A 15,878-nucleotide genomic window follows, 5' to 3' on the forward strand; every position below is an offset into this window, starting at 1 on the left:
AAATCTGCTTGATTTCAAGCAATTACAGGCCTTGATGATCCGGATTTGTGCATAGATCCTGCTCATGGTTGGGAATGGCAGTGAGACCAAATCAAATTGCAGGAGTGTGTTGCCGACGCCTGCTACAACTCACGACTACGATTCCGTTCATGGGAGTTGAGCCAGCAGATCAAAGCTCGTAGCATTACTGATTAGGAAGGAAGATTGGAGAAGGATCTCCTTTCTCTGTCGCCTCGCCGCCTCGCCATCTGCATAATATCCCCTCATGGTCGATGAAGATTTTACCTTTGTCCCTTGCTACAGTGCTGCTACCGCTACTGTTCACCGCTGCAAGAATGTTCGATGATATTACTTCACTACCCCTAAAATAGGATGAAACAGATTAATTTAAATTCCAGTTTGGTGACTTATACTCTATAAATTATAAGAGTAAACTACAAAAATAGCCTTACCTATAGTCTACCAACAACATTTTCTTAAAGGGTATAAAAGTCTGGTTATGACTTTTGTTGTAACCACCTCGGTTACAAACAGCTTTACCCTTTCTATAATTTTTAGAGTAAAAAGACTGGAGGTAGGAGAGTCCGCCTTTGTCTTGAAGCGGTCGTGTATGGATTGTGTGTGTTTCTCTGAATTCTTTGCATGCATACGCTTCCTTCTCTCGACTCGATTTCCAGCAACGGTCTTTCGCCGCCGGCAACTGAAACTCGCCTATTTTGACTAAAGTCGACTCGCCTATCTTGACTAACGCCGGTTGCCTGGTTCCGATCAAAATTTAGTCCAAAACAACAGTGAAGCTTTAAGGATGCAAAGAGTAAGGAGGAGAAGACGACTTCGAAGTCGTTGTAGTGTTTGGAAGTGAAATAGAAGACCAAGTTAGGGTTTTTATTTGCGTTTAGAGAAGGAAAGGTTAGTTGCTTTACTTATCTTATTATTCTCTTTATTGGATTTTTTTTTGTTCAAGTTTCGTTCTTGATTCTTGATTCTTCCTGTGTTATTGATCATAGGTCGTTGTTGTTGTTCTCTTCTTGTGTTGTTTCTTATCTCTTTCGTTTTGTAAGTTTTGTGAGGGATTGATTGGGTGAATGGCATCAAAAACTTGCATGAATGGAGCATGTGGGGCGACATCTTCGTTCGAGTGGAGGAAAGGGTGGCATCTACGATCTGGTGGAGTTGTGAATCTCTGCGATAAGTGCGGGTAAAATTTGCTCATGGCTTTGCATTATCGAAATTCGTTTAATTTAGGTGTTTTTAATTAATGTGTTTGGTTTAATTTGGTTGTTGTGTGGCCAAATTGGGACTGTGTGCCCTGTTAGGGGGGATTTTTGTTTTTTTGTTTTTTTTTGTTTTTGTAGAAAGAATTTTATTAGGCTCAACGTGTAGAGCTCATGTCATGAGTTAAATACATTTTTTGAAGCTATGGATTCGTTTGAGATGTTGATTTTGTGTTTATTATTCCTGTCTTTTATTGGGTTGTTGGGATGGTTTTATATTTTTATTTCGGCTTTTTTTTCTGGTACATTATAGGATTTTCTCGGGAAAACGGTTTCTTTTTCCCCTGGCATTTTTGCCATTTTTCCTATTAATGGAATCATCTATGTTTTGGTTTTTTTTTCGCTACTATGTATTCCACTATTTTAATAATAATAATACTAATAATAATAATAATAATAATAATGATAATAATAATAATAATAATAATAATAATAATAATAATAATAATACCATGTATTTCACTATTTTTTTCTCATAATAATAATACTATGTATTTCACTATTTTTTTCTCTCGACAATAATAATAATAATTAATAAAAATAAAGAAGAAGAATTATTCTCCGCACAAAATTATTGTCTGCTTATTTAGTTTGTTATGTATTGTTATTACTACTATTATTTATTTATTTCATTTTGTACTACCTTCTTTTTTTTTTTTTTAAATTGATACAATGGCTAGGTTTATTGTACATTTTGGGCTTTCAACCACTCGTGCAATTTAGTTTCTTTTTTGGGACAGAAATGAAGGGCGGGGGATCTCCCAACAGCCGCTTGGGGTGGATTCTCCCGAGCAACATGAATCGTGGCCGTGGGATGGGCGGTTCATACAATAGGATGGCAAGAGGATGGGGAGAGATAATATGGGGAAAAATAATAAAAGGGAAATTATCAGTGCCACCCGTTGAGGTTTTCCAACATATTAAGAAACACCCCCGTGAGAATCAAAATTACAACCGTTACCCATTTTCGAATGGTGATAACCTCTGAAATGCATTTGACTACATGACCCTTTACACTAAAACATAAAAAACCCAGCCCAACACTCCTTTCTTAATGTTGGAATCATTTGACCGAATCAAATCTTCCATCCTTCGCGAGTTGCACACCTGAGAACCTGCAACTGCAAGTGTCCGGCCACCTAAGAACCATAGCAAAATTATTGAGACATGTACCACGTATGTAGCGGACATAATTCTTAGCTCGAGTAGAAAGATCAAATGAAGCATGACAAAAGATTATCTCGTCAACTGTAAAAATGAAGCATGACAAAATATTATCTAGTCAGCTGTACAAATGAAGCAAATAAAGTGCTCTATGATCTGAAAGCCACATGTTAACGGACTACTGTAGCAATCCTGCTGTGATTTGATAACTTTAACTTCCTTTTCCCCCATTTCTACCTTAAGAGGGGGATTTGTATGACAATTTTAGTTTGAATATTAGGGTCTTCTGGCTGAAGTTTCCAATTTAACTGTCTACACTCATGTGGCTTCCAACACAGCCCAGTGATTCTTCTCTAGGAATCAGAAATCCCACCTCCATGCATACACATATATCCCATTTCCGTAATCTGTTATATTTGAATTTCCTCATTGGTTACCAATCCAGCATATTTGGCTTGCTATTTACCACTACACCACAACTACAATTTCCCCATTAAGGATCAACCATTAAATACCAGTTTGTTATAGCGTTACCTACTTTCTTGTCTGGATGAGGAGACAACCCAACAGGAACCTTCATCTTTTTGCCCAATTCTTAACCAAAGCACCTTGGAATAATCATTTCAAATGAAAATAAAGCCTGATAAATTTTTAAGAGAGGTTGTATGCCAATTTGACTGTGCTTTGAGAATATTTTCTCTTCCAACTCTTATATATTTAGACGAAGAATACTCAACACCATTCATTAAAATCAGCATAAATCTTATTCTAATCATATTGTTGCAGAGATATTAAAGAAGCTAGATAACATTAACAATGACATTGTCTGAGAAAGAGAGGGAGTATATTTTTGTGTTTTTCATGTATTAGACCCAGAAATCACATGCAGGTACAAGGACTACTGCAGGACCTAAAAAGAAAGTAATTAAACCTCAAAACGAAATTGTACAGAATCATAAAGCATGAAGAATACAATGATCTCGTGCAATTTAGGTTCTTTTTTTTTGGGTTGAGAGTATGGGTACCTCTGCAGTGTGAAAAGAATGGGTGGATTAGCATCACAACAATGATCTCTGAGAATATTAAAAGTTCAATCATACTAGCAAGATTTGGCATACTTCTCTTGAGCTTACTTCGTTGTCATTTGTAAAAAAAAAAAAAAAAAAAGAAGATGGAGAGACATACGGGAAATCAGATTGCCTCAATTGTTATAGTTCGTTACCTGGCTCGATCATAAGAGATGTGAATGCATCATTTGGCATCTCAAAGCCAATTGCTGCCATTTCAGCAACAGCCTGAACAAGAAATCAATCAGTAATTTAAGTAGATCAAGAGCATAAACAGGAAGGGGGGAGAAAATTTATCATTTGGGGGGGGGGGGGGTGGTGGTGGTAGAAGGGATTGTGGTTTTTCACCTCAATTGTAGAAATCATTTTGTAGCTCCATGAATCCAGGGTTTCTGTACATTCAGGAAAACCTTCAGGTATAACAAGTTCAGAATTCTGGAATGGCGTCCTAAAGGTGTCGGCTAGCTTCATTGAGCTGATTGCAATATTGCATTCAAACCTGGTGATGGATCTTGCATTAGATTTGGGAAAGATCTGTGGTATGTGGTATGGAATTATGGTAGGCCTGTTTGAGTTAAAATAATACCGCAAGCGTACGGGTCAATCGTAGCTACGGGTCGAACACGAGGAGATATACGCCACTCTATTTAATTAATTTAAAAGTAATGCAAAATGGACCAAATTAAAGTGTTCAATTAAACTAATTAAACTAATGAAAATTAATGCATCCTAACTCATAAGCATCTAACAAAATTAAGGGATTAAATTGGCGTCCTAACACATGAGCATCTAACCTATCAAACTAAAGCAAATTGAAAGGAATAACAAAAACGCAGCCACACTTCATAATCACATAAAAAGAAATAAGGGAATAAAAGTGCATCCACATACCACAACCATATAAAAAAAATAAAAGAAATAGAGAGAGAAGAAGAAGAAGATAGAGAGAGATAGAGGAAATGGAGAATGAGATTAAGGGTTTAGAGAATGAGATACCTTGATGTGCTTGAATACTTTAATAAACTCACTATGGCTTCCTCTTCTAAATCTCCATGTCTTGTCATCAACATAGGAACTTAGACTAGGAAGCTTTAAACTAAAACTATTACAACCATTAAACTAGACTTATGAAATCAAAACTAAGAACTTGAAATCAAAACTAAGAACTTAAGCCAAAAATAGGAAAAGAAGAGAAAATTTCACTAAGTGAATGAAGTAAAAATTACACTAAAAAACTGAATTAAAATTGAACTAGAAACTAACAAAAAACTGAACTAAAAAACTACTTTTTTACAACCCAAAGGGCAAGGGGTATTTATAGGGGAAGAGAGGAGAAGAGAGAAGGGGGAAGTGTAGGAGAAATATTCCCTAAGAAAAGAGAATATTCTCTTCTCCTTCCTCTTTTACAATGCCTTGAATCCTAAGAAAAAAAGAAAAAAAAAAAAGAAAGAAGAAGAAGAGAAGATTATTTATATAGACCTTCTATTTTTAGAAAAGTAAATTTCTAATTCTAACTTGTGCTTCCTTTTCTTTGTAGATATCTTCTCCAAGCAATAAAATCAAAGCATCTTTGATTTTTCAACCTTCCATAGATGAGAAAATATCTTTCAAAATAAATCTATCCCAAGTAGAGTTCCAGAAGTGCCCTTGAGAAGTTGAAGGAGAGAGAGAGTAGGGGTGATGACTAGGATTCCTTCAAGAATAAATAAAATACCCATTCTATCCTTCAGAAAACGTGGAGCATGGGGTGCTTATATAGGTCTCACCATTGTGTTCCTTGCGAAAAATCACACAAAATAGACCCAAATTTCATTCAATTCGGAGTTGGGGAGCCCAAGATATCTCAAGTTGAAGTTGGACTGTCCAGAGCCTTCCAAATGGAATCTTTCGGGTCGAGTAAAGTAACTTCTGATAATTGCATTAAGGCCCCTAAAATCTGAACTTCCGCTTCACTTTGTCCCCATCCATTGTCAATAATTATAAATAAACCCCTGAGACCATTTTCACGCGTCGTTTACGGAAACGGCAACTCGGAATTAAGTGCCGTTTGAACCATTGCAAGGCGACTCGATGGGCTATGCATCCATTTACACTTCTAAAAAGCTTAAAAACATCTCCTTAGCATCATCTCCTTCATTTTCACAAGAATTCACCTAAACCCTGAAAAGCACAAGAAAGCACCGAGTAACTCTGTCCAATGTGGTAAAATGTATAATTTATGCCCTAAAATTTGACACATAAATGTGCTCATCAAGGCCTTCCATCGCTCCACAGAATCTCAGTTTATAAAAATGCACTTATACGTTGAAAGTTGGATGGTTGGGAAGTAGAATCTGGTGTGGATCTCCTATATCAGCTTAGTAGACAGTTCCATGATAGTAAAGGTTGGGATAAAAGAGCAACAGGGAGCAGCATGGGAGTCTTTTTCACGGGATCCTTCCTACAGCATAGTGAGATCTCTTTTCATGCTTGTTTTCTTTGGAACCCTCAGATCCAACCAAAAGATCCTTCTTCATTAAATAAATCAGGTTTGATCTCATTCACCCCAAAAAACAAGGGATTTCAGTTTGAACAGTTCGATTCTTGCAGAGAAGGTTTTGTTCACTTACATTCACATGTATACAAAGGTCATGGGGCATCTTCGGTACTCGCCGGAGTGAGGACAATGGTCGTTGGGGTCTTCTCGACCTTCGTCGGTTGATGCCGGAGTGCAAACGGTAGCAGAGGTGTGTTCTACAATTGAGGTATTCGGTTGAGGTAGAAGGAGGGGTGTTTGGTTCTTTTATTTGAAAGGGTAGAGTAGGTACTTATCCAACAGAAGTTTGATGGATATAATCCTATCTCCAAATCTTTTAACATCCACCACATTATTCTTTTTGAGCCTTATCCACTACTATGCCCACTCCACTTCTATTAATTTGATCCCATGCATACCTTTGTTTAAACTCGTCCAACTCCTTAGCTTTCTTACACTTTCATCTAGTCTCTTGAATACATGTAATATTAATCCTTGTTCTCCTCATCACATCAATCAATTCTAGACTCTTACCCGTTAAGGAACCTGTTAACAGGAAAGAATAGAGCTCAATGCTTGGATGTTTTAATGAACATCCAAGCCCCTTTATTTATAATAGAAGAGGGGAGAGAAAAATTACAGAATTAACCCAACACTGTTCAACGTCACTGTTCATTGTGAACAGTGTAACAGTCCTAATTATAACTCTACCCTTGCTCAAAATACTTCCATGGTTATTATTCTAACACTCCCCCTCAAGTTGGAGCATAAATATCAAACATGCCCAACTTGACTAAAATAGGAGGAAAGACTCTCCCACTCAACCCTTTAGTGAACACATCAGCCAGTTGATTAGCAGACTTCACAAAAGGAATACAAATCAGTCCTTCTTCTAGCTTCTCTTTGATGAAATGCTTATCAACCTCCACATGCTTGGTACGATCATGCTGAACCGGATTGTGAGCAATGCTAATGGCAGCCTTGTTGTCACAATACAACATCATAGGGAGACGAACAGGAACACTAAGATCTTGTAATAAACCTCTAAGCCAGAACAGCTCATAAATGCCTTGTGCCATAGCACGAAATTCTGCTTCAGCACTGGACCTTGCTACCACGTTCTGTTTCTTGCTATGCCAAGTAACAAGATTTCCACCTATAAAGGAGCAATAACCAGATATGGACTTTCTATCAGAAAATCCAGCCCAATCAGCATCAGTATACGCTTCAACTCGTAGATGGTCATGAGGAGATAAGAGAATTCCTTTTCCCGGGGCTGACTTCAAATAACGAAGAATACGAAGAACAACATCCATATGAGAGGAATAAGGATCATGCATGAACTGACTTACCAAACTCACAACAATGGTTATATCTGGCCGTGTATGAGAGAGGTAAATAAGTTTCCCTACCAGCCGCTTGTAACGAATTTTGTCAACCGGTTCACCCTCTTTTTCCTTGATTCTTGTAGTAGCCTCCATAGGTGTATCAGCAGGGTAAAACCCTAACGTCCCGGTCTCAGATAATAGATTTAGGATATACTTCCTTTGAGAAAGAAAGATGCCCTTTGAAGATCGTGCAACCTCTATCCCTAGATAGCACTTCAGCTTTCCCAGATCCTTTATTTCAAATTCACGGCCAAGGAAAGTCTTCAACTTGTTGACCTCATCACCATCATTCCCCGTCACCACAATATCATCCACATAGACTATGAGAATGGTTACTTTATCACCATTCCTTTTGATAAATAGAGTATGGTCAGTATTATTTTGCTTATCCTATAGAAACCATAGCCTTATGAAATCTTCCAAACCAGGGGTGATTGCTTTAGCCCATATAAAGCATGCTTCAACTTACATACCTTGCTGCTGGTTGTCACATGATAACCCAAGTGGAATGTCCATATATACCTCCTCTTCAAGCTCTCCATGGAGGAAGGCATTCTTCACATCTAACTGTTGTAAATCCCATCCCAGATTTACTGCACAAGATAGTAACACTCTGACAATGTTTAGTTTAGCAACAGGTGCAAAGGTCTCCTGGTAGTCAATCCCAAATGTCTGAGTGAACCCCTTTGCCACCAACCGTGCCTTATATCGATCCACTGTGCCATCAACCTTCTGTTTCACCACAAACATCTTTTTACATCCAACTAGTCTTTTCCCTGGAGTAAGAACCACAAGATCCCATGTGTCATTTTTCTGTAAGGCTCTCATTTCTTCCATCATTGCTACCTTCCACTTTCCATCTGCAAGGGCTTCCTGCCAATTATGGGGAATAAAAACAGAAGAAAGGGAAGAAACAAAAGCACGAAAGGATGGAGAAAGGGAATTATAGGACACAACATGAGATATAGGATGCTGATTACAAGTCCTAGTACCTTTGCGCCGAGCAATAGGTAACTTAGGAGAAGGGGTTTTACCTGGAGTGGGAGGATGATCCGTATCCTGAGTCGGCAACTAAAGGGGTGTTGGTGCTGCAGTGGATGGAAGCTGCTTGTATTTGGAACATCCTCTCTGATATGTTTTGAGATTTGAGTCATTAATTCTCTTTTGAAATTCTCCAATGGTTTTCTGGACTGGGGTAAGCTCCCCTTGAACAGGAACTGTGTCATTACTAGTATCCAAGGTCTCCTCCTGTGTGGAATCCTCTTCATTAGATGGTATGTGAGGGATAGGAGTGGGTTCAAGCTGGTTATACATGGGAGCCTCAAGAGGGAGAGGGGCCCTAAGAGTCAACACCTCTTCACTGGAATTCTCCCCCTGAAGAGGTGTAGTGGGATAATAGGAAAGGGTTTCATGGAAAATGATATCCATACTCACCATGGTACGATGGGTGGGTGGATGGTAACATTTATAACCCTTCTGGGAGGGACAATAGCCCAAGAAAATGCATCGAAGGCCACGGGGTTCAAGTTTACTTGGGGACCAAGTATCCCTGGCATAACAAATACAACCAAAAACTTTAGGTGGAACTATAAGGTTGAGGAGCCATTTAAAAGGGTAGTAGGGGTACAAGAATCAAGGACTCGGGTAGGCTGCCTGTTAATAAGGTATGCTGCAGTAAGAACAACATCCCCCCAATATTGGGTAGGAACATTACGGGCAAACATAAGCGACCGAGCCACCTCTAAGAGGTGGCGATTTTTTCTTTTAGCTACTCCATTCTGGGCAGGGGTATCCACACAACTGGTTTGGTGGAGGATCCCTTGGGCAACAATGTAGTTTTAGAACTGACCTTCCATATACTCTTTGCCATTGTCACTCCTCAAAATTTTGAGAGTGGCATTGAAATGGGTCTGAACCAATTTATGAAAATGGTGAAAACATGAAAAAACATCACTTTTATTATGCATCAAATACACCCAGGTACTCCTAGAGTGGCAATCAATAAAGGAAATAAACCAACGATGGCCAGAAATAGAAGGTTTTCGACTAGGACCCCACACATCAGTATGGACCGGATTAAAAAGAGAAAGACTTCTTTTATTAGAAATAGAATAAGTTGAACGAGTCTGTTTGGCCAGAACACAAGCCTCACAAAAAAGGTCATCCTTATTACATTGTTTAACTAGTGCGGGAAATAAATGAGATAAAATTACTAAAGGAGGGTGACCTAATTGATTATGCCATTGCTGAAGTTCTGAAGAGACCAATGAAGTTTGATGAAGGGGAGATGGTGGTGGTGGTGAAGGAGGACGACCATCATCGAGCAGATACAATCCACCATGCACTTTACCCCATCCAATAATTGCCCCAGTTGTCAGATCCTGAAAAACACAATGGGAAGGAAAAAATGTCACTTTACAATTTAAGTCACGAGTAAGACTACTAATGGACAAAAGGTTAGTAGTAAAATTAGGTATATGTAAAACAGAGGATAAAGAGATAGACGGAGAGCAACTGATAGAGCCTTTCCCAGAGATAGAGGAGAGAGAACCATCAGCCACCCAAACTTTGTCTTTCCCAGAAGCGGGTGAATAGCGATAAAAGAGGCTAGAGGATCCGGTCATGTGATCAGTGGCACCAGAGTCTATGATCCAAGGGGTAGAGACTACTGATGCACAATGACCAGCAAATGGATTACCTGAGTGGACAACATGGAAACTTGACGTAGCGGATTGATTGGCAGGAGTTGATGTAGTAGATGCAGCAGAAGCCTGTAACATACAACAGAATGCCTGAAGTACATCCTGGGAGAGACCAGTGTCAGTAGGAGCAGTGGTGACTGCCTCAGTATGATTGGCTTTGTTTTTCGATTTCCCACGAGCAACACGCTTAGCTTCAAAATCAGCTGGTTTACCATGAAGCTTCCAACAAGTGGCAAAAAATCAGCTGGTTTACCATGAAACTTCCAACAAGTGGCCTTGGTGTGATAGGGCTTGTGACAGTGCTCACACTTCACAATCCCTTTAGAAGAGGCACTAGTAGTATGGGGCCCATCAGATATGGGAGCAGCAGCGGCAGCAGTTTGTAGAGCTGATCGGTTCGTGGTGGGAGTGTGCAACAGAGCAGTCCGCCTATTTTCTTCAGTATGAACCAAGGCATAGGACTGTTCCAAGGTAGGAAAAGGTGTTCGGCTAAGAACCTGAACACGAATCTGATCATATTCTACATTCAAACCAGCAAGGAAGTCATAAACCCTGATCTTGTCGACATGCTTGCTATAGGCAGCAATATCAGTAGCATTAGTGGGCTGATAATCAGTATAGTGATCCAGATGTTGCCATAGACTACGAATGACAGCATAATATTTGGAGATGGATAGGTCCTTCTGAGTGGTTTCATGAATCTTCTTGCTTAATTCATAGACCTGAGCATCGTTTCCAACCTGTCCATAAGTTTCCTTCGTGGCCATCCAGATCTGGGCAGCAGTGTCTAGTAGCAAATAACCACTGGCCAGATCTGGTTGCATAGAGTTAAGTAAGAAAGACATGACTTGAGAGTCATTAGAAATCCATCGATCCTGTAGAGGACCAGCAATAGGAGGCTTCTCAGCAGTGCCAGTGATGTGTCCAGTGAGACCATGGCCAGCAATAATGAGATAGGTTGACCTGGACCACATTAGATAATTAATTCCATCAAGTTTGATGGAGGCAGCAAAGGGAAGATACTCCTGTCGTGGCTGTCCATCAAGTCCAGAAGTAACTTGTCCATCCGAACCAGTAGAGATGTAACCAGCCATGGGAACTTAGGGATCGATGAAGATGGAGGTATGAAGCAGATCTCACAATCCAGCCAGCAAAAGGATACCAAACTAGAATCGAGTTACCTCCTTGTGTAGATCAGATTGTCCCCAAAAAAAAAAGCTAAAAATTGTGAGCCAATAAGGAGATCGACTCCAGTTAGGGTTCTGACAAAAACCCAAATCGCAAAAGGCTGTTGATGAGAAAGAAGCAAGTAAAACTGATGCAATGAGGCCAATATTCAGATCGAATTCCTCTGGGATGATGATGAAACAATCTTCCAAAAATCAGCCGCAAAAGATGCCCAGAAACCCTAGATCGATATTGTCAGGGTTTTGAGAAAATCTGAAAATATGTTGATATCGATGGAGGGAATAGGCTGTAAGATAGAAGCTTGTCCGAAGGCAACCCTGCTGGTCTTGATCTTCAAGGAAGGGAGAATTGATTCTCACTGATGGAGAAGAGATCAGTCCTCAAGTTGAAGTCTTCAAAAAATCGCAGGAAGAGAGGCACAGCTTCTATCGATCTTAAAAAATAGGTGATCAATAGATGAGGAATTGAGGGGCAGCAACTAGAGCCATGGATCACCTCATTAGTGCTGCCCTGTAACAATGGAAGGAACCAGAGAAAAAAGAAGGAGAAAGAGAAAGATTGGAGAAAAAATGGGAGAACAAATAGAGGGATTTGAACCCACAGTCAAACCTGCTCTGATACTATGTTAACAAGAAAGAATAGAGATCAATGCTTGGATGTTTTAATGAACATCCAAGCCCCTTTATTTATAATAGAAGAGGGGAGAGCAAAATTACAGAATTGACCCAACATTGTTCACCGTCACTGTTTACGACACTGTTCACGTGAACAGTGTCACAGTTCTAATTACAATTCTACCCTTGCTCAAAATACTCCCATGGTTATTATTCTAACAGAACCAATGTTCCTAGATGCTAGTCTAATCCTAAGCTTATGGAAAAGCTTCTTAACCCGCACATGACCAAGGTATATGAGCTCTTAACTACTTGTCACCACGCAATGGGACACGTCATTTACAGGGGGTGCCTTAGCATAAGGTCGCATAGTAGCTGACATTGGAACACCTAAATAGTTATTAATAATAAAATACTCAAGTAAGGATCCATGCAAAAGAGGATTGGCTGAATATAATACAGTGCCGGCTGCCTACTTGACACACCAAAAATATATATAGAAATAGAATAGACTAAATAAAAAGGGCAAATAAGAAGAGGATTGCCAGGAAATCTCTTCCCATTACTTACATGGGTGCCCCGATTTATACAGGCAGATTGAAAGCTGCTTTCTTTGAGGATTTTTTAGCCAAGATTAATAAGAGGGTTGCTGGTTGGAAAGGAAGGCTTCTTTCTGCTAGGGGAAGACTTATTCTCATCAAGCATGTTCTTGCTTCGATGCCGGTTCACATCATGTCCTGTTTAGACATTCCTCTTTCGGTTTCGAAAAGGTTTTATTCTACTTGTGCAAACTTTTTATGGGCCTACTCTGAGTTTGGTAATCGCCGCTACTGGGTGAATTGGAGGAAGGTATGCAGGCCTGTTCAAGAAGGTGGTTTGGGCTTATAAACGCTGGAGGACGTATGTCTTTCTATGAGAATCAAAGGACTATGCCATATTCTTTCTGAAAAATCTTTATGGTGTTACTTTTTTAAAGCAAAATTTTGTAAAGGTGACCATGTTATTTTTACAAATAGAAGCAGGGTGGGTTCAATTGCGTGGCATAAGGCTCTTGATCACAAGGAACTCGTTCTCTCGAATTCAAGATGGTTAGTGGGGCAGGGGGATGTGGCTTTTTGGCTTGACGACTGGCTTGGAGGAGGTCATTTATTGGACTCTGTGGATGGTGTTTTGAATATTCAGTTGAATACCCGTGTGAAAGATGTGCTCTCTGTTGATGGTTCTTGGGATCAAGCGACACTAGATCTTATTGATAGCCAGGCTATCCGTGAAAAAATAACCAGTAGCAACATTTCATACTCTTCCAGGTATGATAAGCTTGTTTGGACTCCTGCCCCTGATGGAAAATTTATGGTAAAGTCAGCTTGGCACATTGTCCGTACTCACCACCCTCGTGTCTCTTATTCCAAATGGATTTGGAATGCTTCGATTCCAACCAAAATTGGATTTTTCGCATGGCAAATTATTAAGGGGAATGTTCCATCTGATGACTCTCTCATGAAAATTGGCATTCCTTTGGCTTCTAAGTGTTGTTGCTACAGGGAACCTTGGAGGGAAACTACCAACCATATCTTTATTTTAGGGGGCACAACTACCAGGGTTTGGGGTTTTTTTTAGTGTCCTATTAGACATCGATCTGATCCTCACTCAAGATGTCAGGAGTCGTATTCTTTTTTGGCAGGCTTATGCAGCAGCTCATGGTATATGCGAGTTCATTAAAGGTATCATTCCTGCTTTTATTATTTGGGAGCATTGGAAAGAGAGAAACAATCGTAGGCATGGCGAGGGGATCAGGACTGCTTCTTCATTCATTTAAAAAATTATATCTTGGATTAGGGAAATTCCCTACCCAAAGAATTTTGCGAAAGAAGAGTCATCGTTGAAGGATGAGCTTATCTTGAATTTTTTTCAGTTTAAAGCAGAAATGTCCTAAACCTATTTATTGGTGTCCCCCTTTTAATATGGTAAAATTAAATATGGATGGGGCCAGCAGAGGAAACCTTGGTGTTAGTGGCGGTGGAGGTATTATTCGTGACAGTAACGGGAACTTGATTGCTGCGTTCTCTAATTTTTACGGTGTTTGCACCAACTTGATGGCTGAAATGAGAGCCCTTTTGGATGGCTTGCGTCTGTGTGCTAGTTTGGGGTTGTATGGTTGTTTTATCAATTTGGACTCCTCTTCAATTGTGCGTTTTTTCTCACAAAAAATGTGTAACCTTTGGAGCTGGTGGTTCTTGTTCCATGAAGTGCTTTCCCTGGTTGACTCTCTAGGATCCTGCATTCATTTCTCTTATAGGGAAAGCAACCGCGCGACGGATTTTCTGGCGAACTTAGCTTGTGATGCCTTAGTTAACACTATCTTCCACAATGTTTAGAACCTTCCGCTGGATTATTAGGGAGGACAAATCTGGCTTACCAGTTTTCAGAATGTAATGTTTTTCTCCTTTGGTGTGTGAGAGTGTGCTGCTCTTTGGGTTGGGGTAAGGTGGGTTATGTCCCCCCCCTTGTACTTTCTTCCTCGTCTTTTTCATTAATAAATTCGCAAGGGCCAGCCCGGGCCCCAGATAATATTCGGGATAAAAAATAAAATAAAATAAAAGGGCAAAACTCCTAGTATATTAAAAAAAAAGGGCGTACCCAGTGCACGAGGCTCCCACCTTTATGGGGTCTGGGGAGGGTCATAATGTATGCAGCCTTACCCCTGCTTTCATAGAGAGGCTGTTTCCAGACTCGAACCCGTGACCATTTGGTCACAATGGAGCAACCTTTGCTATTGCACCAAGGCCCGCCCTCTGAAACTCCTAGTATATTAATGGTACAAAAAAAATCCCAAAAAATGGAAGGTAGTGTTAGAGTGTGCTGCTCTTTGGGTGTGGTAAGGCGGGTTATGTCCCCCCCTTGTACTTTTTTCCTCGTCTGTTTCATTAATACATTCGCAGGGGTCAGCCCGGTCCCAGATAATATTCAGGATAAAAAAACAAATAAATAAAAAGGGCAAAACTCCTAGTATATTAAAAAAAAGGGCGTACCCAGTGTATGAGGCTCCCACCACTGCGGTGTGAGACCCACCTCTAAAATGATTTTTTTTGAACTTGTGTGATTGCAGGTTTTGGTTCAGTATCCATGCTTGCCTCTATGTTGTGGGCTGCATCGGTGGTGGATTCGGATCAATCCATTGACTCTCGCTTATGGAGGATTCCGGGGAGCCAGCACAGCTAGCCATTATTGAATCCGAAGATCCTGCTGGGTTCCAACACATCAGCTTCATATGCCAAACATGCTGGATCGAGCATATGCAGAACCTCACAATTTCCTAGGCTGGGTTTAGGTAAGAACCTGTTATGACATATAGGACCGATGTTTTAATAGTATAATAGGGGGCTGAAAAGTAAATATACCCTTGTGAGACCCACATCCCCTGTGGTTTGGGGCTGCTTGTGTGCCAACATGCCTGGGCCCACAATTATGTCCTGTTATGTCTAAACTATAACTTAAATATATGACTTTAGGTAGTTAAATACCTTTTAAATTAGTTTAGAGAAACTCATTTTAAAAACTGATTTTACCTAACCTAAGCCAAACAGCCCTTAGTACTACCCCCCTATATAAACCAACCTTAGTTTTGAGATTCATTTCTAACCTAAACCAAAACCGATTCTGCCTAAGGAGAAAAGAAAGAAAAGGGAAAAGAAAGGAGAAGAGGAAGAAAGTCTAGGGTTTGTGATTCTTGTCAAATTGACGGTTGGGAGCTTAGAAAGAACCTTTGGTGGATGTTATCACTTCCTATACAGTAAGAATAAAGTAAGCTTTACAAAATTCTGGAGTCTTCTCTTTTCCTCTCTTCTTCTTTAATCTCCTTTGAGCTCATGGCTCAATCAGCCCAATTATCTTGTAATTAGTTAGAATGATCTATTAGAACCCTAAACCCTAACCCAATTGGGTTAATCCACCACTCTTGGGCAGCAC

The 15,878-nt window shown here is 40.0% G+C and overlaps 1 protein-coding gene and 1 long non-coding RNA gene across 2 annotated transcripts in view; one reads left to right on the forward strand and one right to left on the reverse strand.

The window, feature by feature from the left end:
• Window positions 1–728: 728 nt before the first annotated feature.
• The window catches only part of LOC122655379 (B3 domain-containing protein Os07g0679700-like), a 49,687-nt gene continuing 34,537 nt past the window's right edge, over window positions 729–15,878 (forward strand). Inside the window, exons 1-2 of the mRNA XM_043849577.1 lie at window positions 729–909; window positions 1,062–1,198. Coding sequence (XP_043705512.1) covers window positions 1,086–1,198 — 113 coding nt within the window. The 5' untranslated portion in view covers window positions 729–909; window positions 1,062–1,085. The remainder of the gene's footprint in view (window positions 910–1,061; window positions 1,199–15,878) is intronic.
• Window positions 6,981–10,432, reverse strand: LOC122657127. Its single transcript, XR_006332219.1, has 3 exons — window positions 10,420–10,432; window positions 10,120–10,126; window positions 6,981–7,050 (listed from the first exon to the last, which is right to left on the reverse strand). It is a non-coding gene; the product is annotated as an uncharacterized LOC122657127 (long non-coding RNA).

The sequence above is a fragment of the Telopea speciosissima genome, chromosome 3 (assembly GCF_018873765.1).
Source record: "Telopea speciosissima isolate NSW1024214 ecotype Mountain lineage chromosome 3, Tspe_v1, whole genome shotgun sequence".
Lineage (NCBI taxonomy): Eukaryota > Viridiplantae > Streptophyta > Magnoliopsida > Proteales > Proteaceae > Telopea > Telopea speciosissima.